At 39.9% G+C, this 20685-nt stretch overlaps 1 protein-coding gene across 1 annotated transcript; it reads right to left on the reverse strand.

Annotated features, from left to right (window-relative positions):
* Positions 1-13: 13 nt before the first annotated feature.
* Positions 14-19783, reverse strand: LOC124280467 (zinc finger FYVE domain-containing protein 1-like). Its single transcript, XM_046716403.1, is given in 14 exon segments — positions 14-1333; positions 2423-2524; positions 3210-3372; positions 5564-5734; positions 7129-7243; positions 8390-8490; positions 10423-10497; positions 10530-10554; positions 11334-11389; positions 11391-11444; positions 11878-12083; positions 15115-15456; positions 15459-15627; positions 18990-19783. Coding segments are annotated over 14 exon segments (2487 nt in total). The 5' UTR covers positions 19665-19783; the 3' UTR covers positions 14-1100.
* Between the last annotated feature and the right edge of the window lie 902 nt (positions 19784-20685).

Consider the following 20685-nt stretch of genomic DNA (forward strand, 5'->3'; position numbering starts at 1 on the left):
TGCACTAATATCCACATCAATGTACAGGCACTGCGAAACAATTGGACTTGTTCGATTTTATTTGTTTTTGATATAAAGAAATCATAAATGGTTCCTGAATGCCTCATAAATACAGAGAATATGAAAAATCTTGATGGTTACTGACAGATTCACCTGACACATATCTCCTTCGGTCCATGCAGAGAGATATCATGGCAGAGGAAAAGATATAATTCTAATGCAACTGTGCGTCACTTTAATGTGTGGGGCAAGGCCAAAGTTGTACAGGCTGTGGATAGAAACCACTTTTCTGACATCCAATGATAAAGTTCTGATCAAATCAGTCACAATATGTGATCTAAAACACGATCAGCTGAGAGTGGCAACCTAAGGGAGGCAACTCCGCAAAACAACACTCCAGAATATTGAACCACTTGTTCCCTCTGTGGAACTTAGCAATATCTGGCTGGTACATGAATGTTCCCTATACAACTACCAGTACACCTACCAGTAAACCAATACACACCAGGTGTCCGACAATATGGCCTACATCCAAGTGTCATACAGTGATTCATGAACACTTCTGAAACCCATGGCAATAATTCACAAAGGTTATTGTCATTGTATTTATTCATGTCAGGGGCCCATTACCAAGTAAACAATTTACTTATACAATCTCGCCTTAATAATATCACATTATGGTGATGACATTGTAAAATTTGTAAGAATGATTATACTGTACAGATGATGAAAAACTCCAAACTTCTTCTCAAGTTACTCCATCATCATTTCATTAAAGTCTATAAACACAATTATACAATTAGGCCAGGTAACTCTCTCTTCATCTGCACAGAATAAGTTATGCCCTATATGAATTTACCTTACTAAATACGATACAATGTAACCTGTTCAACAATTTAACTAATTTTAAAAGCAATTAAGTGCAATTACAATTAATTTTCTTGTTATCGTTACTATTATGAAAAATGATCTGGGATCATTATTGAGGTCCCTCCTAAATAATTCCTGCATTACAACTTTAAAACTATGAAATATAAGCTTTCAGCTCATGGATGTAGCACCATGCTGTCACAATTGAAATAAAATGGTCGCCGACACCTTCACAGCTTGTCTTTCTTCTTCTCGCACTTGAGACAGACTCGGACTGGGTAGTCCCAGCCCCGTGAGGGAACAGGGAGCTTGGTTGGGGAACAGTTCCCGCACACCCCCTGTCCACACGCCCGACAGTGGTGTTTGGCCACCTTGTAGTTGAACTCAGTGGAACACACATAGCACTGTGTGATATCTTCATCCGGGATCCAGTATGCAGGTCGAGCGGAGTCCTTCAACATGCCTGGCAGGAAAATGACAGAGTGAGTAAGTATGGATTAAAAGTGTTTTGGTTTCATAACAGCATGCTAGGTTAATGCTAGAGGTAAGGCTGAAGGGATGCTGGATTAAGATGGTTTTTGTCTTTGGTGTGTGAGTGGTTGAGTGAGTAGTTGAGTGGTTGAGTGAGTAGTTGAGTGATTGAGTGAGTCGTTGAGTAGTTGAGTGAGTTGTTGAGTGAATGGTTGAGTAGTTGAGTGGTTGAGTGAGTAGTTGAGTGAGTTGTTGAGTGGTTGAGTGAGTTGTTGAGTGAGTAGTTGAGTGAGTAGTTGAGTGAGTTCTTGAGTGAATGGTGAGGTTGAGTTGAGTTGAGTGAGTTGAGTGAGTGGTTGAGTGAGTAGTTGAGTGAGTTGAGTGAGTTGAGTGAGAGTTGAGTTGTTGAGTAGTTGAGTGGGTTCTTGAGTGTTGAGTGAGTAGTTGAGTGAGTTGTTGAGTAGTTGAGTGGTTGAGTGAGTTGTTGAGTAGGTGAGTGGTTGAGTGAGTGGAGTTGAGTTGTTGAGTGAGTTGTTGAGTGAGTTGTTGAGTGATTGAGTGAGTTGTTGAGTCAGTCAGTCAGTCAGTCAGTCAGAGGACAGTGACTCAATGATAATCCTGCTTTGAACAATATTCCAGTTTTAACACAGCATGTCAGCAGCTTGATGTGGAAGGAAAGTGGTCTCAGATGTTAACCACTTTTGTGGAACCCACAAACACTAGTATAGTACTGACAAACCACGAACCACTATCAGGGCTACCAGAGAACCAGACGAAACAGTCATGGTTTCTGGCATACCTACGGGATGCAACTGTCAACATCAATTTGCAAGGCTAAGATGACTGGCCCATCCCCAACTGAGTGATGAGTTAGATTGTAGACCTATTTCAGCCCTGTACCAGGTACATTCTGGAAAGAATGTCCACAAAATGTGCTTCACAAACTGTACCCATGTGAGGATTTATCAGTCTTAATTCTGGACAGTGAATTTCGAGCCTTTGACACCTGGGCCACTTTTGAAACTGAAGTCTCAACAGTATCATGTCAGACTGTTCCATTCTCCATCAAATATGGCCTCACCTATCGGGTAGTCAATGGCAGAGGCTACAGCGCCTAGGGTAGACGTCACAACTTCCCCAACCTTGCGAGCAGTCACAGGCGCCTCCCCTTCTTTGGTTTCCCCTGGAACAGACAGCCAGATTAGAAATACTGATCACTGGATGGTACACAACATAGCAAAATTGTAAAGCACTAGATCACTGATCCCCAACAGGAAAACTGAGAGTGAAGTGGATCATTATTAAGAAATTGTGTTTTAATTCATTGTTAATGATAACTTCTTCATGATATTTTAAGATGTTTCAGGGCAACATTAGGCACCTTTTAAGTTCATCAACAGATCAAAAAGTTTCGTAAACTCATGAAATATCATGTCTTAATGCTGAAAACTGCAGTTATAAGGAACTCAAAGGGACAACTAATTTGAGTTAATTAAAAATAATTTGTTTTAAGCATTTCAATTAAAATACACCTCAACTGGCCAGAACCCAAAAGTGAGTGAGTTTGGTTTTACGCCACGTTTAGCAATATTCCAGCAATATCACAGTAAGGGACACCAGAAATGGGCTTCACACATTGTACCCATGCAGGGACTTGAACCCAGGTCTTCGGCGTGACAAGCAAATGCTTTAACCACTAGGCTACCCCACCGCCCAAAGACCAAAAAGAGGGTTTGCTATATGTGTTATTTCATTATAAGCGGGTTAGTTAAAAACAGTTTACTGTACATATGCAGTAAGTTTTGCATCAGCTCCCTGGCATTTCCGAGATGGGGGATGATGCCAACAGCTCCCACCTGTACCCTTACCTTGGAGACAGTCTTTACAGACACGGACTGGTTCCAGGCCCCAGCCTCGCTCTGGCACTGGCCGCTTGTAGCTGGAGCATGTGTCACAGAATCCCTTGCCACATCCTCGACAGTGATGCTTCTGGTCATTGTGGGTGAACTCTTCCCCACACTTGGCACAAGCCTGGGATGGAATTGGTAAATTGAAGGCAAAGTGAAGGCAATGTGAAGGCAAAGTGAAGGTAAATTGAAGGCAATGTGAAGGCAAAGTTAAGGTAAATTGAAGGCAATGTGAAGGCAAAGTTAAGGTAAATTGAAGGCAATGTGAAGGCAAAGTTAAGGTAAATTGAAGGCAATGTGAAGGCAAAGTTAAGGTAAATTGAAGGCAATGTGAAGGCAAAGTTAAGGTAAATTGAAGGCAATGTGAAGGTAAAGTTAAGGTAAATTGAAGGCAATGTGAAGGCAAAGTGAAGGTAAATTGAAGGCAATGTGAAGGCAAAGTTAAGGTAAATTGAAGGCAATGTGAAGGCAAAGTGAAGGCAATGTGAGAGGCAAAGTTAAAGGTAAATTGAAGGCAATGTGAAGAGGAGTAAAGGGAAAATGTGAAGGCAAAGTGAAGGCAAAGTGAAGGTAAAGTGAAGGCAAATTGAAGGCAATGGCAAAAGTGAAGGTAAATTGAAGGCAATGTGAAGGCAAAGTTAAGGTAAATTGAAGGCAATGTGAAGGCAAAGTGAAGGCAATGTGAAGGCAAAGTTAAGGTAAATTGAAGGCAATGTGAAGGCAAAGTTAAGGTAAATTGAAGGCAATGTGAAGGCAAAGTTAAGGTAAAGTTGAAGGCAATGTGAAGGCAAAGTTAAGGTAAATTGAAGGCAATGTGAAGGCAAAGTTAAGGTAAATTGAAGGCAATGTGAAGGCAAAGTGAAGGTAAATTGAAGGCAATGTGAAGGCAAAGTGAAGGCAATGTGAAGGCAAAGTTAAGGTAAATTGAAGGCAATGTGAAGGCAAAGTTAAGGTAAATTGAAGGCAATGTGAAGGCAAAGTTAAGGTAAATTGAAGGCAATGTGAAGGTAAAGGTAAGGTAAATTGAAGGCAATGTGAAGGCAAAGTTAAGGTAAATTGAAGGCAATGTGAAGGCAAAGTGGATATGGATCAGCCAATCTTTTACAAATTTATGACATTTAAAACAAAATAGCTGCAATTTCAGTTGAAATCATTTTATCATTTTGACAATTACTAATACTCTTTATTATGACAATTAGTTGAAGTATTCATTTCACAGCACATGAAAGAAGATAAAACAGTGGAAGCTGTCTACACCGGCACTTGCCGGGACTGAAGAAATAATCCGGTTTAGACAGCATGCCGGATTGTAGAGATGACACTGTTACCTCCAACTAGAAGTGAACCAGTTTTGTCACGCTGATATACATTGTTGTATCGCAATAAAACATGTCAACTCACTAGTTACGTGTACAAGTCTACCTATGCTGAACAAAGATTAAATTGTGTTAGCCGGCAACCGTGTAGTTTCAACGCAGGATCAATTGGTGACAATACACATCCGGCCGACTCCTCGCCACGCGTTGGATTAGACAGCGCTGATTACTGTATAAACACATATTCGGGTGGCTCATTTCATGCCGAGATCCGGAATTGACAGCTGCCGGATTGTAGAGCTTATAAATGATGATAAATGTACTAGCCATGAACGGCACTGAGGTTTTATGACTGTGTTGACAACTTGCCAGATTGGACAGATGCCGGTTTTGACAGCTTCCACTGTATGCCAACAATGATGTTCACAACACTAATTTCTAGGACTGGCTATCGATAGAGGTGAGGTGAGGTGAAATTGGGTTTAACGTCGTGCTTGAGAATATTTCGCTCATATGACGACGTGCATGAGTGTGTATGTGTATGTGCGGCTGCTTGTACTAGCCCAGACTGAAGCTGGTTTTATAGTGCTAGCCCACTGAGATACCATGCCGCAGTGAAACATGAATACCCCACTCAGACACATTATACTGACTCCGAGCCGACCAGTCCTTGTTGTACCCATTAATGCCGAACGCCAGGCAGGGACCAACAAGTACCATATTTTAACGTCTTTTGGTATGACGCGGTCGGGGATCGAACCCGCGACCTCCCGCTGTCCGGGCGGACGCTCTAGCCACTACACCACGGAAGCGGTGGGTTATCGATAGAGATAATAGAGACCGATAATCGTTAACTGTATAAATATCAGAGAAGTAACTTTGAGCAAAAATGCCTAAACAATCAGTTTGAAATCAACATATTTCATATCACTGGGGACATACCTAGGCATATATTGTAAATTGAAAGGGATTATATAGGAAAATAACTTGACTGATTACCAGGATCTTGGAGTTGGGGACCCAGTATGCAGGGGCTATCTGGTCAGCGGTCCACTCAGCCAGGTACTTCGTGGGTTTGGCACTCACACTACCGATAGTGTCCGCCACATAGTTGAGACTGTCCAGTACTTTCCTTGCTGCATTGTGGGTACCGTCCAGTCCAAGGTTGCTCTACATCACACAGAGAGGAAGAGATGGGAATGACAGCAACAAGGGATGAATCTGTATGCTTTAAAACTCCTGTATGTTGCATCCATATAATTGTTGTTGCCACAAGAAATGTTTCACACATCATTGCTAATAGTGGTGGTCCGATTAATTGTAATAATCGAAGATTGGTTGCACTGCCTACACGACCAAACAATTGATCATGTTTTGTCATAATCGAACACAAACAATTTTGGAACACTTGTTTGCATTAACAATAATTTTCACATGGTTGGTTTTGTCTGTTACATTTCATAAGCATTACAAGCTCGTTTAAAGTCATGATTGAATTTATCTTAAAGACTCCAAGAAATTTATGTTCCTAACATACTGGTCATCCTTTAAAGATGCGAAATTTGCATATGCATTTTGTACAGTTTGCACCAGAAACTTGTTTTCTTGCTTTTTTTGTGCATTAACAAACAAAACCAGGAAAATTTTATAAATGACCAATTATTTTCGATGATTGATCGGTTTGTAATGAACCAATCATCAATTTTGAGATTTCAACCAATTCCCAACACTAATTGCTACATCAAACCAGGCCTTTGGTATGATGGTAGAATGCCTCAACCACTAGCTTACCCATTGCCTAAGGAATAGCGTGTGTAGCATAGTAACTTGTCAAAATTACGAAACCTACTCCGACATCAACAAACACAGACACTTATCGGACATGAGTGAGTGAGTGAGTTAAGATTTACAGTCACATCAGCAATATTTCAGCCTTATCGCGTATCGGTCATGGTACTGACATATCACCACGTCAGCTCAACGGAGGAGGGACAAGCCAAAGGTAACTTATGTAGTTTGCTGGCATCAATTTACCCATCAATACCACAGCACAAGGTTAGTGTGGTTTAACAGGGCTGATTAACTGGCTGCTCTGGGATAAGAACTGACAGAGCATGTCTGCTAAGGGAGGCCACTCTGCACACAATACATTAACCACTGGCCCAGCAATTAAGAAAACATACAACGAACCCTACAGCAACAGAATATGTGTAACCTAATAGGTATTTATCCACAGCTGCTCCAGGACTGCAGCAAAGGTCATTAAAAATTCAAAAATTGGAATTTTAACTACCAAATTCATGCAACTATGATTTCTTCACAAATTGGCTACCAGGACATTTCAGAATCAATCCTTGACCAAATTTACCAGAATTAGTCTGAAGAAACAAGAAGAGTTTGGAGGAAATATCATATCAAAGGAATAAAAGAACTGCCAAGATTTCTTTAGAACCATTTATGAACTCTGTGTGGTTTGACTGGATCACTACGTTAGGTGATGGAATATGACACTCTTCTTTATAAAATACGAAGATAGTAACATCCACATCAGTGGTACTGCTCACCTCTGGCCATATGTGTGCCACCTCAGCTAGGACAATAGCCTCCACGTCCTGGTTCCCGTACCAGTATTGCCGACTCCGGTAAATAATTCCACAGTTAGGGCACTCCAATACATAACTGCAAGTCAAACCAGAAAATAATGCTTTTAAAAAGGAATACATATGTTGAGCATCACAACAAACTACGCATGCACCAAATTGTTTAAATAAATGGCTGAGTAATGTCTATTATTACTTTTTTTTTAAGAATACCTGTCATTACAGCCATTATTGAAAATCGGATTCATACTCTTGTCGTCATTATTGGGAACCAGCATGTCAACTTTCAGCTTGTATTTTTTGTGCCCTCTTCTAGCTACACTTCTATCAGCTATGGCCAAAAAAAGGTTTATCAATAGGTCAATGGCAACATTGAAACTGATTTCAAACCTCTTGAACATATTACGTATTAGTTTCAACTTCACCATGCCATTCATTTCTGATCAGTTATTTACGTCTGACTATGCACAACTGACAAACAGGACAAACCATTTGACTTTGAACTAAAACTTCCTAATTAAGGAGACCGCCTCCGTGGTGTAGTGGTTTGAGCGTCCGCCTGGAAAGCGGAAGGTCGCTGGTTTGATCCCCGACCGCGTCATACCAAAAGGCGTTAAAATATGGTACTTGTTGGTGCCTGCCTGGCGCTCGGCATTAATGGGTACAACAAGGACTGGTCGGCTCGGAGTCAGTATTATGTGCCTGAGTGGGGTATTCATGCTTCACTGCGGCATGGTATTTCAGTGAGCTAGCACTATAAAACCAGCTTAAGTCTGAGCTAGTACAAGCAGCCACACATTCACATACACACGCGCATGCACGTCGTCATATGAGCGAAATATTCTCAAGTACGACGTTAAACCCAATTTCAGCTCAGCTCAGCTCCTAATTAAGGTAACAGTTGTCAAATCCAGTGCATGTTATTTTGGTACCTGTCCCTGCCCACAGATGTTTAACACACTGGTGTAATGACTGTGTATGAAAAAAGGCCCGTCCGACCGCCCGAGATGGGCTAGATTTCTGACGGACGGTCTAGATTTGCAGCTAGCCAGCCCGATGGTCTGGTAAAACTTTTAGATGTTCCATACATATCTTGGTGTCTGGTCTGGTTAAATCCAATTTGGGCTGGTAACATTTTGAAGTTACCAGCCCTGATGTCTGGTTGGGTTTTTGGCTTATTTCATACACTGGTAATGATCAATATAAGTATGAACAAGGTGCTTACCCTGACCATATGTATTTTCCCAAACCAACCCAGGTGTTGTCTCCTGAAGATGAAGTTTTGGGTACAACCACCTTCCTCTGTCCTTTAGCATGCATACATTTCTGTAAACATAGCAAACAGATCACAATGTTTATTTATGAATTGGGTACAAATGCAAGTATTACACGTACAAATAAACTCAAAGCAACTCCATTGTGTATGTCTGAACTGGATAGGGTACAGATGTAACACATGTGCAAGTGCTTAGGTACTATGTTCCTACAGACACCTTCCACTGATTAAGAAAAAAACACTAGTTTCTAACACGATAAATTCTTTTGGGTTGCAAATAATGCACAACAGTCAAGTTTCTATGTTACGCCAGAGGGCCCAGACAGAGTTAGTGAGTAACTGTAGTCATCGATACTCCAGCTGTCCATCCATACTCCATCGATAACTGTCCCATGTGTAACCACTCAATAGTCATTAGTTTGCTTTCCGACAAACATAACCTTTTTTCCCCTTCCTACCAGGACATGGTGACAGGTCCCACATAGTAACCATGGTATCTCAATTTTAGTTGGCTTTAAGACAAGCAAGTGAGTGAGTGAGTTTGATTTTACGCCGCTTTTAGCAATATTCCAGCAATATCATGGCGGGGGACACCAGAAATGGGCTTCACACATTTTACCAACGTGGGGAATCGAACCCGGGCCTTCGGCGTGACGAGCGAACGCTTTACCCACTAGGCTACCCCACCGCCCCTTAAGACAAGCAAGAGATATTGGGAGACTTATACCGTCCCTGCCTACCAGGGCATGATAACAGGTCACACACTTTAGCCACACAATTCACATTAGCTGACTTTCAGACAAGCCTGAGATACTGGGACTTATTCCCTCCCAACCGACAAGGCATGGTGACAGGTCACACAAAGTAACCATGGAATCCACATTTCAGTTGGCTCTGACACAAGCGAGGGATTTGGTGACTTGTACTGGCCCTGCTTACCAGGGTATGATGACAGGTCACACATTGTAACCATAGAATCCTCATAAGATGGCTTCAAGACAAGCATGAGATTCTCGAGACATTTACCATCCCTATCACACATGGCAACCATAGAATGCTCATAAGATGGCTTTAAGGCATTGTCACAAGCATGAGATTCTTGAGACATTTATCATCCCTATCACACATGGCAACAATAGAATCCTCATGAGATGGCTTCAAGACAAGCATGAGATTCTTGAGACATTTACCATCCCTATCACACATGGTAACCATAGAATCCTCATGAGATGGCTTCAAGACAAGCATGAGATACTCGAGACATTTACCATCCCTATCACACATGGCAACCATAGAATCCTCATGACATTGCTTCAAGACAAGCATGAGATTCTCGAGACATTTATCATCCCTATCACACATGGCAACCATACAATCCTCATGAGATGGCTTCAAGACAAGCATGAGATACTCTAGACATTTACCATCCCTATCACACATGGCAACCATAGAATCCTCATAAGATGGCTTCAAGACAAGCATGACTGACTGACTGAGTTTGGTTTTACGCTGCTTGTAGCAATATTCCAGCAACATCACGGCGGGGACACCAGAAATGGGCTTCACACATTCTACCCATGTGGGGATTCGAACCTGGGTCTTCGGCATGGCGACCAAACACTTTAACCACTAGGCTACCCCACCGCCCCTCAAGACAAGCATGAGATTCTTGAGACATTTACCATCCCTATCACACATGGCAACCATGTGAATCCTCATAAGATGTTTTCAAGACCAGCATGAAATTCTCGAGACATTTACCATCCCTATCACACATGGCAACAATAGAATCCTCATAAGATGGCTTCAAGAAAAGCATGAGATTCTCGAGACATTTACCATCTCTATCACACATAGCAACCATAGAATCCTCATAAGATGGCTTCAAGACAAGCATGAGATTCTAGAGACTTAACCTGGACCAGAACCCCCACCTGGAACCTCAGCTAGGCATGGTACCTCCTGCCATACAACCTGCTCACCTTACACAGGTAGATCTTGTTGCCATACTGATGCTGATACTGACAGTGTTTGTTCTCCTCCGTCTGATGCTGGAACTCATCTACATCTGATGCTGGAACTCATCTACATCATGGTTCATGCTCCTGATACAGCTGACTGAGAGACAATATTCCAGCAAACAGGCAGTATAGTCCTAGCTTCAGGCTACATTATCACTACTGACATTCAGATCTTGAAATGTGGGAGCAGTACCGCACATGTCAGCGTGCATGTTTACATATAAATGTGCAACTTGTATGTACACTAAACATTTTATCACTTCACAGTAGTGTTGGGAATTGGTTAAAGTCTCACAATTGATGATTGGTTCATTACAACCGATCAATCATCGAAAAAAATTGGTTAGCAAGATTTATCAAATTCTCCTGGTTATGTTTGTTAACGCACAAAAAATATAGAAAAAACATGTAGTTCTTTTGGGTTATTTTGCAAATTGCACAAAATGCATTTACAAATTTCACATCTTTAAAGGATGACTAGTATGTTAGGAACATAAATTTTCCTGGAATCGTTAAGATAAATTCAGTCATGACTTGGAAACAGCTTGTAGTACTTATGAAATGTAACAGACAAAACCAACCTTGTGAAAAATGTTATTAATGCAAACAAGTGTTCCAAATTGTTTGTGTTCGATTATGAGAAAACATGATCGATTGCTTGGTCGTTCAGTCATTGCAACCAATCTTTGATTATATCAATTAATCGGAACACCACTACTTCACACTACCCTGACATTTCCTGAACATGCAGTAAGGACCCTTGAAATCTATTATGGGGTCTGCTTCTAGATCTGCAAGTCATGGTAAACACTTGACATCAGTGCATCAGCCATGTTTAGCTTGTAGCATGTTGTAAAATATTTGACATAAACTGTACTACTTACCCACAGGCCTTGCACTTTGCAGTGCAGGTAAAATACTGGTCGGGGGAATGTATTGGGCACTGGCTTATCGATGTCGCCACTGAATTTCTCATTAAGACACTGAAGAAAAAATATCACAAAGATGATCATAAAACATCACAATTCCAACACTAACAAAAAACATACCTCATTTGTTGAAAGAATGATTTCTGAACTTACACATGTAAACATATGGTAAAAACTCTTTGAAATTAGATGTTTTTCAAAAGTACTTAAATGTAAGACAGAAAAAATCTATTATGGCCGTCATAAAAAGTATACTACAGTTTGACATGTGGGTAAAATCTGTAACACCAAAGTGCAGAATCAGCAACAGTGAGTGAGTGAGCTGGGTTTTAGCAATATTTCAGCACTATCATGGCGGGGGACACCAGAAATAGGCTTCACACATAGTACCCATGTGGGAAATCGAACCTGGATCTTCGGTGTGACGAGCAAATGATTTAACCGCCCTGGTATCAGAAACAGCTATGAAGCACATGACGACTCTCACCTTAAGACTTTGGAAGACCACAGCAGGCCTCCTAGCTGTCCTCACTGTATTGTTGGCCAGCAGGTCCTTCACTGATTTCTGTAAAGGTTTGAAGTCTGTTGGGGGATTCATAGTCCTTGTGCCCACATAGTGCAGGCTGCTAAAAGCATCTATGGTGCACTCGGACTTCTTGAACTTTCCGCGTATCAAGTCTTCTGGCGTAATACCTGTCATAAAGAGCAATACCAACTGTTACCATGTTGCAATGATTAAATATTGTCATTCCTGGTAATCATAATATGGTAAACTACATTTATAACGAGCAAATCACGGATATGACACTGTCCCAGCCACTTGCTGTATAGTTTATTGGAAATGGTAATAATGAGTGACTGACTGACTGACTAACTGAGTTTGGTTTTACGCTGCTTTTAGCAATATTCCAGCAATATCACGGCGGGGGACACCAGAAATGGGCTTCACACATTGTACCCATGTGGGGAATCGAACCCGGGTTTCCGGCGTGACGAGCGAACGTCTTAACCACTAGGCTACCCCACCGCCCCGGAAATGCTAATAACAAACTTTGGTTATAACAAACTAAAATCAGTGATCCTAATACTAACCATAATTAGCTGTTGTTTACTGTAATCAAAAGTTATAAAAGTTAATGAACAATATTTTCAAAACAAATCAATATATACTTCTCATCAGAAGTTTAGACTCACTAGTGTAAATATAGCCACTTACTTCAGGCAACTGTTCTAAACTAAATTTTGCAAGATTTTCCATACTGTTCAAGAGTACTGTTTACTAGTGGTGGTCCAATTAATTCAAATAATCGAAGATTGGTCGCAGTGACTAAACGACCAAGCAATCGATCATGTTTTCTCATAATCGAACACAAACAATTCTGGAACACTTGTTTTCATAAACAATATTTTTCACAAGGTTGGTTTTGTCGTTTACATTTCATAAGCACTACAAGTTAGTTTCAAGTCATGATTGAATTTACCTTAAAGACTCCAAGAAATTTATGTTCCTGACATACTAGTCATCCTTTAAAGATGTGAAATTTTGCCAAAAACCCCAAAAGAACTACATGTTTTTTCCTTATTTTAAGTGCATTAACAAATTTCATTAATGACGCTAACCAATTTTTTTTGATGATTGATCGGTTGTAATAAACCAATCATCACTTATGAGATTTTAACCGATTCCCAACACTAGTGTTTACACATGAACTGATGTATTGTATGTAAAACAAATTTTGGAACTTTGAAAAGATTATTGTCATGAGTTAAGTAAATGATGAAAATCAGTAAAAATTGGAGAATGCTTAACAAAACTTTACACCACAACGCAGCTGTTAACATACATGATATTTGTACATGATCATGATGATCCTCGTGCAATTCATCTGCATAAGGTTTGCAGTTGGTTAGCCTAAGATAGTGGAGAAATCAATCTTCGATGTAACCATATATATATATATATATATATATATACATATACATAACATATAGTAAGTGTTTTAAGTGAGTCTAAACGTTTCAAGAGAAGTATATTAGCAAGCTGAACAAGCTCAACATTATGAAGTGAACATTCCCCACATGCTTTCATATACAAACTATGTGAACCTTGAAACGATATATTTGGGATTACACTTTCTAAGTAAAGTACAGATTCTCATTCTTTTTTGGGTTGAGTTCCATCTGTGACCATGTTAACTTTGCTTAAATTGCAGTTCTCAGTCAGTTTTGTATTCTAGGCATGCAAGAAAAGCATCAAAATATTTCCCTTCAATCAAACGTAGAAACTAAAACTTGGATCATGCAACATGAAAATGCAAATAATGCATGTTATCATGATCATGGTTATATATAATAATAATAATAATAATAGGCCACTTGTATTGCGCATTACTCCATGCTTGATGCATGCTCGGAGCGCACAGTATATATCTTGCACTGGTGCAACCCAATATTACAAAGTGCAACCTAGTTATTAGTCTTACTTGCACCTGGTGCAAGTTAATTTTTGAGAAATAAATCAACAATAAGTCTAACATTATATGAGCAGTATACAACTGTCAGCTCATTTTTCTTCTAAACTTTGAATAAGTCAATAGCATATTTCTTTCTTTACATATTGCAAAAATAGCAGTGCAACTGGAATTTGGCTGGTGCAACTGGGGTTTTAGGTTACACCTGGTGTGAGTAGGTTAACATCTCTTAAATCGAGCCCTGCTCTCATCAGCATTACGTGAGATAATAAAGATGTCCATCGGCAAGATAACATAATACTGTGACAGAACAGCAGCGTTAGCCGTGGCTTTAACTTGGACATAATGCTCAATATAATGCATGTCTACATGTCAATGTGCAATATTTCATCTGTTTTCCATCAAGAAACCTTTCAAAATTTCCCACTAGACCACAGGACCACTTCACTGGTCCAAAATAACATTACTAGATTTACTTAACTATCAATACAAAATTCACTGGCCACCAGGACCACTGGCCACTTACCATTTAGTGGTCCTGATTAGGGCTGTAACGAATACACTATGTGGCGAATATGATACGTATCTCGAATATTGGGTAACGAATACGAATAATTATTCACGAATACAATATTGTAGTTAAGTGATTGATGCACAATATTGAATGCCCATGGTAACAGTGTTAATTTGTCACAGCAACAACCAGTCATCTCATGACACTCAGCTTTGGTATGTAATAGTTATAGTTGACAGTAACATGTCCGCCCTTGGCAAACTAACATGACTTGACGCTACTACAAGGCTAGTACATAATGCATTCTTGCATATCTCGTTTTGAAAAAGGACAAAAGGGTTCAAGTCAAACACACTCCCTTAAAAGAAAGTAAATATTCATGAATATTCGGTTCTGGTGACCACGAATAACGAATTGAATTCATGAAGGGCTACGGTTCGATTCACCGAATATGCGAGTGAATCATAACAGCCTTAGTCCTGATGAATTTTTACTAGCCAGGTACCACTGGATCACATTGGCACACTTTGCAATTTGGCAATTTTGCACACTGAACCCGTGAAGATCCGAGTTAGAATTGATCTTCTGTAACCCATGCTTATCGTAAGAGGCAACTAATGGGATCCTCTGTCTCTCTCCCTCCCTCTCTCTTTCTCACCTCACACTCACACACACAAAGACATGCATCTGTGTAAAAATGGTAAAGGGTAGACGACAGCAGCTAATGAGAATATCTCACCTTCCTTCCCTCCCCTCAGCTGCAGCACATCAGTGTGTAAGGTCTCGTGGAATATTATCACAGCTGGTCCAATGTTGGAGACAGAGAGGTTGTAACGTTGTGTTGCTGCCCGCAGTTCTGCTGAAAAATGCTTCAAATAAGCCTTGGATGCATCACTAAGGAAGTTCAACATATCCACATGAAGCCTCTCTGCCCGAGTGCGATATATCACAATGTCCGAGATCGCAAGAATCTTCAAGAGCAGTCTGGTCCTCTGGTTCTGGTTGCTGGTCACCCCCAGCAAGCCCTCGGTGTCAATCACAAGCGTGTTGTTGACAGGGTCGTTAGCTGCCCACACCCCACAGTACATGACTCTTGTTCCGGTGAAGTCTGAAACACCTCCTTACCACCAAAAAAGGTGTGGTTGAGAGTATAGGATTTCCCATCTCCTGTGTTACCAAAGATGGAAATAATCTTCACCATTGCATCTTTCTTGCAGCCAAGCTTCTCTATAAAATCTTCTTCAGATGTCACCTGTGAATTAAACATAACAAAAATTGTTGACCAAAGTTACATCATTGATGTTTTTACAACATTTCTTTCACTGTACCACTATCATTAAACACTATAGTATAATATGGAAAGTCCTCAGCTGGTCACTTTATTGAAGCATGTAACAACACATATAACATATAACAACAGGGTCGGTGGGGTAGCTCAGTGGTTAAAGCGTTCGCTCGTCACGCCGAAGACCCGGGTTCGATTCCCCACATGGGTACAATGTGTGAAGCCCATTTCTGGTGTCCCCCGCCGTGATATTGCTGGAATATTGCTAAAAGGGGCGTAAAACCATACTCACTCACTCACTCACTATAACAACACATTTTGTATGATCTGTCATGTGACAACATGCGTGAGTGAGTAAGCATATATTACAACATTTGAAGCAATATTCCTTCAATATTTTGGCTGGGATACACGAGAAATGGGCTCCACGCATTGAACCCATTTGGGGCATAAAACACGAGTCTTCAGCATCACAAGTGAACACTTTAACCTTTAAGTTAGATGACCGACTGAGTTTGGTTTTACGCCGCTTTTAGCAATATTCTAGCAACATCACATTGAAATGGGCTTCACACATTGTACCCATGTGGGGATTCGAACCCGGGTCTTCGGCGTGATGAGCCAATGCTTTAACCACTAGGCTACCCCACCGCCCCTTTAAGTTAGATGATGCTGCAGACACACCAATGAGGTGCAATGCAGATTTTCATAGGGGATCTGGTCGGAAAAGACATTGATTTTAATATTTTATTTTTTAACATGTTTAATATTGATAATCGCGGCTGCATAGCTCTGTGTACAGACAAGTCAATATTTAAATCATTTACAGAGAGCAGCACACAGATACTACTCCTACTCTCATCTGCAGACTTGCAGCAACTAATACCATACAGCCACAATCGCAGAGGAGTAAACTATTTAATCTAGGTGTTAATAAAAACATTATCAGATGGGTTAAAGAATTCAGGGTACATAGAACTCAGTATGTCAGTGTCAATGGCTATCAATCTTCTTTTGCTCTCAACCTCTACTGGAGATCCACATGGCTGTGTTCCTTCATCCGTACTTTTCGCTTTTGCATACCAATGACTGTTACTTGTCAATATATGACTTGTTTACTGTGAAATTTGCAGATGATGCCACTGTTACTGGCCTAATTTCTGATTCTGAACATTATTATCGCTCAAGGCATTGACAAAACCGTGAATGACAGGTTTTTTATCAAACCTTTATTCAAAGTGTGTTGACCTACAATTTTACATGTTGGTATGGGGATCTGTCTCATCTCAACTAAAACAAACTTTTCAAAATTGTTAATACTGCTTTGCAAAATTTCTGGAGTGTCTTTTCTAAAGGTGATTTTGAACCCACACAGTGCTATAGTTACTGTGTTTAATAGGTCTTCGTGAGTGCATGTGCCTTTTCACAAAAGTCTTCCATCAGTGACAAATAACTAACTGTGCTCAGTACTTTAAACATGTTGGAGTGTCCAGTAAGTGAATGAGCGTGGAAATGTTGTTTACTGAAACAACCAAGAGATGTGCAGTTGCATTATAAAAGTTGAAAGTGAACAAAATTATTTTGACAAGATTTCATGCATAAAGGTAATGAACATGATGACAAACAGTGAGGCCCTCTTGTCTAAAATAAGGTGAAGCACTGTTAATATTGTTAATGGAACCTTTTAGGCATCTTAATAATAGACAACTTGTCTTTATATATCCCACTGATTTTCTGACCCAATCACTTGTCATTTTGTAACCAAGAAGTTTTGTTTGCCTTAAGTCATTTCCTATCTAGACTCATAAGTAAAAGTCTTTTTTCAAGGACAAGAATGTCCATAAGATGAAATGCTGACCTGACCACTTACAATTTTAGCATGTTTAGTTGAATATACCAAGCATTCGCAAAATAGTAACATTAAGCCTAGGGAAAAAAAATAGGTCAGACTTCCACCTGTATCCCCCCTAAATTTTAACGATGAGGAAAAAGATATATATATAATGTGTTATTCAACACATGATGATTCTATTAGTAATTCAAAATATAGCACGGGCTTTGAAAGCATTAATCTATTTTTAGCCACTGGGTTTTTACCAGTAATTTCTTTTTATAACAACATTGATCTAGCTTATTGTATTGTATTTTGTGAGCATTTTACAAACATTTTAGTAAAAATGCAGGAATTTTGTGTCAAGAAAAAAACTTGACATTTTTTCACTTATTAACAAAACTATTGGCATATATATACAGTCAAATCCCGATGAGTCGAATATCTGGGGACCAAGTAATAAATTCGTCTTATCGATGTATTCGAGACATAGGTATGTCTATGAGGGTAGAAAAAAGATGCTCCAGTCCTAATTCCTCCGCCTAAGCATTTGTTTTTCTAATGATTTCCGTATCACTAATAGGTGCACCTTATCAGTTCCAGTCTGATTAGCACAGACAGTGATTTCCGTAAAATCACTAATCTATCTTTTGAACTCACCCGTCAATGGTGGAAAGGTGTGAGCCGCGCTGGTTTGTTAATTTGATCAGTTTGCCACACCAATCAACTTCTCATTGACTGACTTCGGCTTATGTATACAAGATTGCTGTTGTTTGAATCTCATGGGACCAAATTTCCTTCTCGAGTCATCGTGTGTATTTATGAGACGAATTCGTGTAACCGGTATTCAAATGATGACAACTATAACAGGGAATGGTCGGGACCGACAGGTACTTCGAGTTATGCATAATATTCGAGACACCGGCATTCGACTCATCGGGATTTGACTGTAATTGTATGGGTGAATGAGCTGAATACACATGTACTCAAAGGATGAGAAAACTTGTAAGAATCACATGATGAAACTATGTTATTATTAATAGCGCTGAAAGGGTCGTCGGCACGGGTACTACAGATGTGTACCCCAGGTAAGTTTCTGTATACAGAAATGTACCCTGGCCATAATCAGAATACAGAAATGTACCCAAGGACGATTCCATTCTGCATTGTGGAGTTTTCTTGATCGGAACTGTCATACTGTTGTATTAGATGTATTTGATTGCATTTTATAAGAGCATACACAGTATAACAAATATTTCACGGTGCACAACGTACACCACTCGCAATCAGCTGAACAGGAATAACTACATACGGTTTCGGTATTGGGTCGTGGAATATGGTCTCGTCCGTCGTTTAGGGTACCGGGTACGTTTCTGTAGTTTGACTTTGTTTAGGGTACATGTCTGTATACAGAAACGTACCTGGGGTACATATCTGTAGTACCTGTGCCGACAACAACCCTTTCAGCATTAATAGCAATAATGTATCAAACAAGCACCTGTAGTTCTTCCTGGTCATTTGCTAATTCAAAACTTTGACACTCCGTGTATCTCCCATCATCCAGAAGAAAAGCATCCATTTCCCTTGCCATTAGGTTCACTTCATTTGTGTCTTGGCAGATATCGGGAATACTTCCACCTGAACTTGGGTGGCTGTGATCAGAATGAAAACTAGCGAAGGACATATTTTCTTCCAAGCTAATTTCTTGAGGACATGAAACATATGTCAAAGAATCGTCATTATCTGACACAGGTGACAGTGGTTTCACTGTGTCTTGTAACGCACGTAGCTGTCTACGTTGATACTCATTCACTGATATCTTCTTATGGGTCTTTCTTCTGCCTTGGGCATGCGATTTGTCAAAACAATCGAGACAAAGCCTGTGTTTACAGTCTTCGCACCAGACGTCAGCGTAGTTCCTGTTGACACATGCCGTCCCTGAAGCTGTACCCTGACAGAGCTGATCCTGAGAAGGGCGTTCAAGACGTCGCCTGTTGTGAAATTCGAACTTTATTCCCGAATGTACGCTCTTTTCACACTTATCGCACTGTGCAGTTTTGCACTCTGAACATGTAAACACTGCCTCAGCGTTTACAACAACACAGCTTAATTTTTCCTCACAAAGGCGAATGGAGGATTTCGTTCTGTTGCTTCGCTTGGCCGTGGGACGCATTGTTCAAATAATGGAAATTGGTACAAGCGTCACCTGCTTTGATAAAGATCATTGTCATAAACTTCGGTCATAATAAACTATGACCAAGGGAATCTCCCATTTCGACCATTTCCGTATGGTTGACTGTGAAACAAGTAGCACAAATCTTTAACGAAAACGGAACGTATATAGTTCGCGGTGGCAGGAGGTACGACACTTTTGACTGGATTAAAAGCACAAAACACCGTTAAAACACATTCCTCCTTTCAGTATAATATCGACTTAGTGCTATATCGGATGTGTACACATCAAGTTAACGAATCTCCTATTTATTTTCTAGGATCTGCTGGGATATCCAAAAGCTTATGGAGTTACATGCATAGACAAGATTACAAGTATTAGAATTATTTTAGGTTTTACCTGTTGTCAACCTGAATAATGTTGAATATTGATACCATCACTAAATGAATTAACGAAACCAACGAAACTGACCAATGATAGTGGATGTCAGAGATTACACCCAAATAAATATAAAAAACCTTTTTTTGAAACATAATGACAATTTAAAATTTTGAAAAGCAAGAATTATCAATGCAATTTAAACAATAAGTCAAACGAAAGCCATTAAGTACATATCACCAATACAACACGCTGTTTACACAAAGAAACAGTTGAATAAACACCGCTTCAAACTGCGAAGGGGTGATTAAATCGCTAATTAAATCGAAATCTTTATAACACATATGCCATGCTACTGATGAAACACGTCCCCGGACAGTGTGGTTAGTTAGGGTTTTTAATTTTCTGAATATACATACGGGTGCTGTACACCTCACATAGCTTTTTATAAAGACTTAAGAAAACATTGTATTGATTCTTTTTTAAATAATCAGTATTTGATTATTTCGCTACGCTTGAAAATATAGTTTTGTCATGTGAATATACTAGTATATGGCTACTGCACACTCTACATCATTCTGATAATTTCTGAATACAACCATGTATTATATATCTGGGATTACAAGTATTTCATTTTTCTGCG

The sequence above is a fragment of the Haliotis rubra genome, unplaced genomic scaffold (genome assembly GCF_003918875.1).
Source record: "Haliotis rubra isolate DU_JTF1 unplaced genomic scaffold, ASM391887v1 Scf268, whole genome shotgun sequence".
In the NCBI taxonomy this organism is placed as follows: Eukaryota; Metazoa; Mollusca; class Gastropoda; order Lepetellida; family Haliotidae; genus Haliotis; species Haliotis rubra.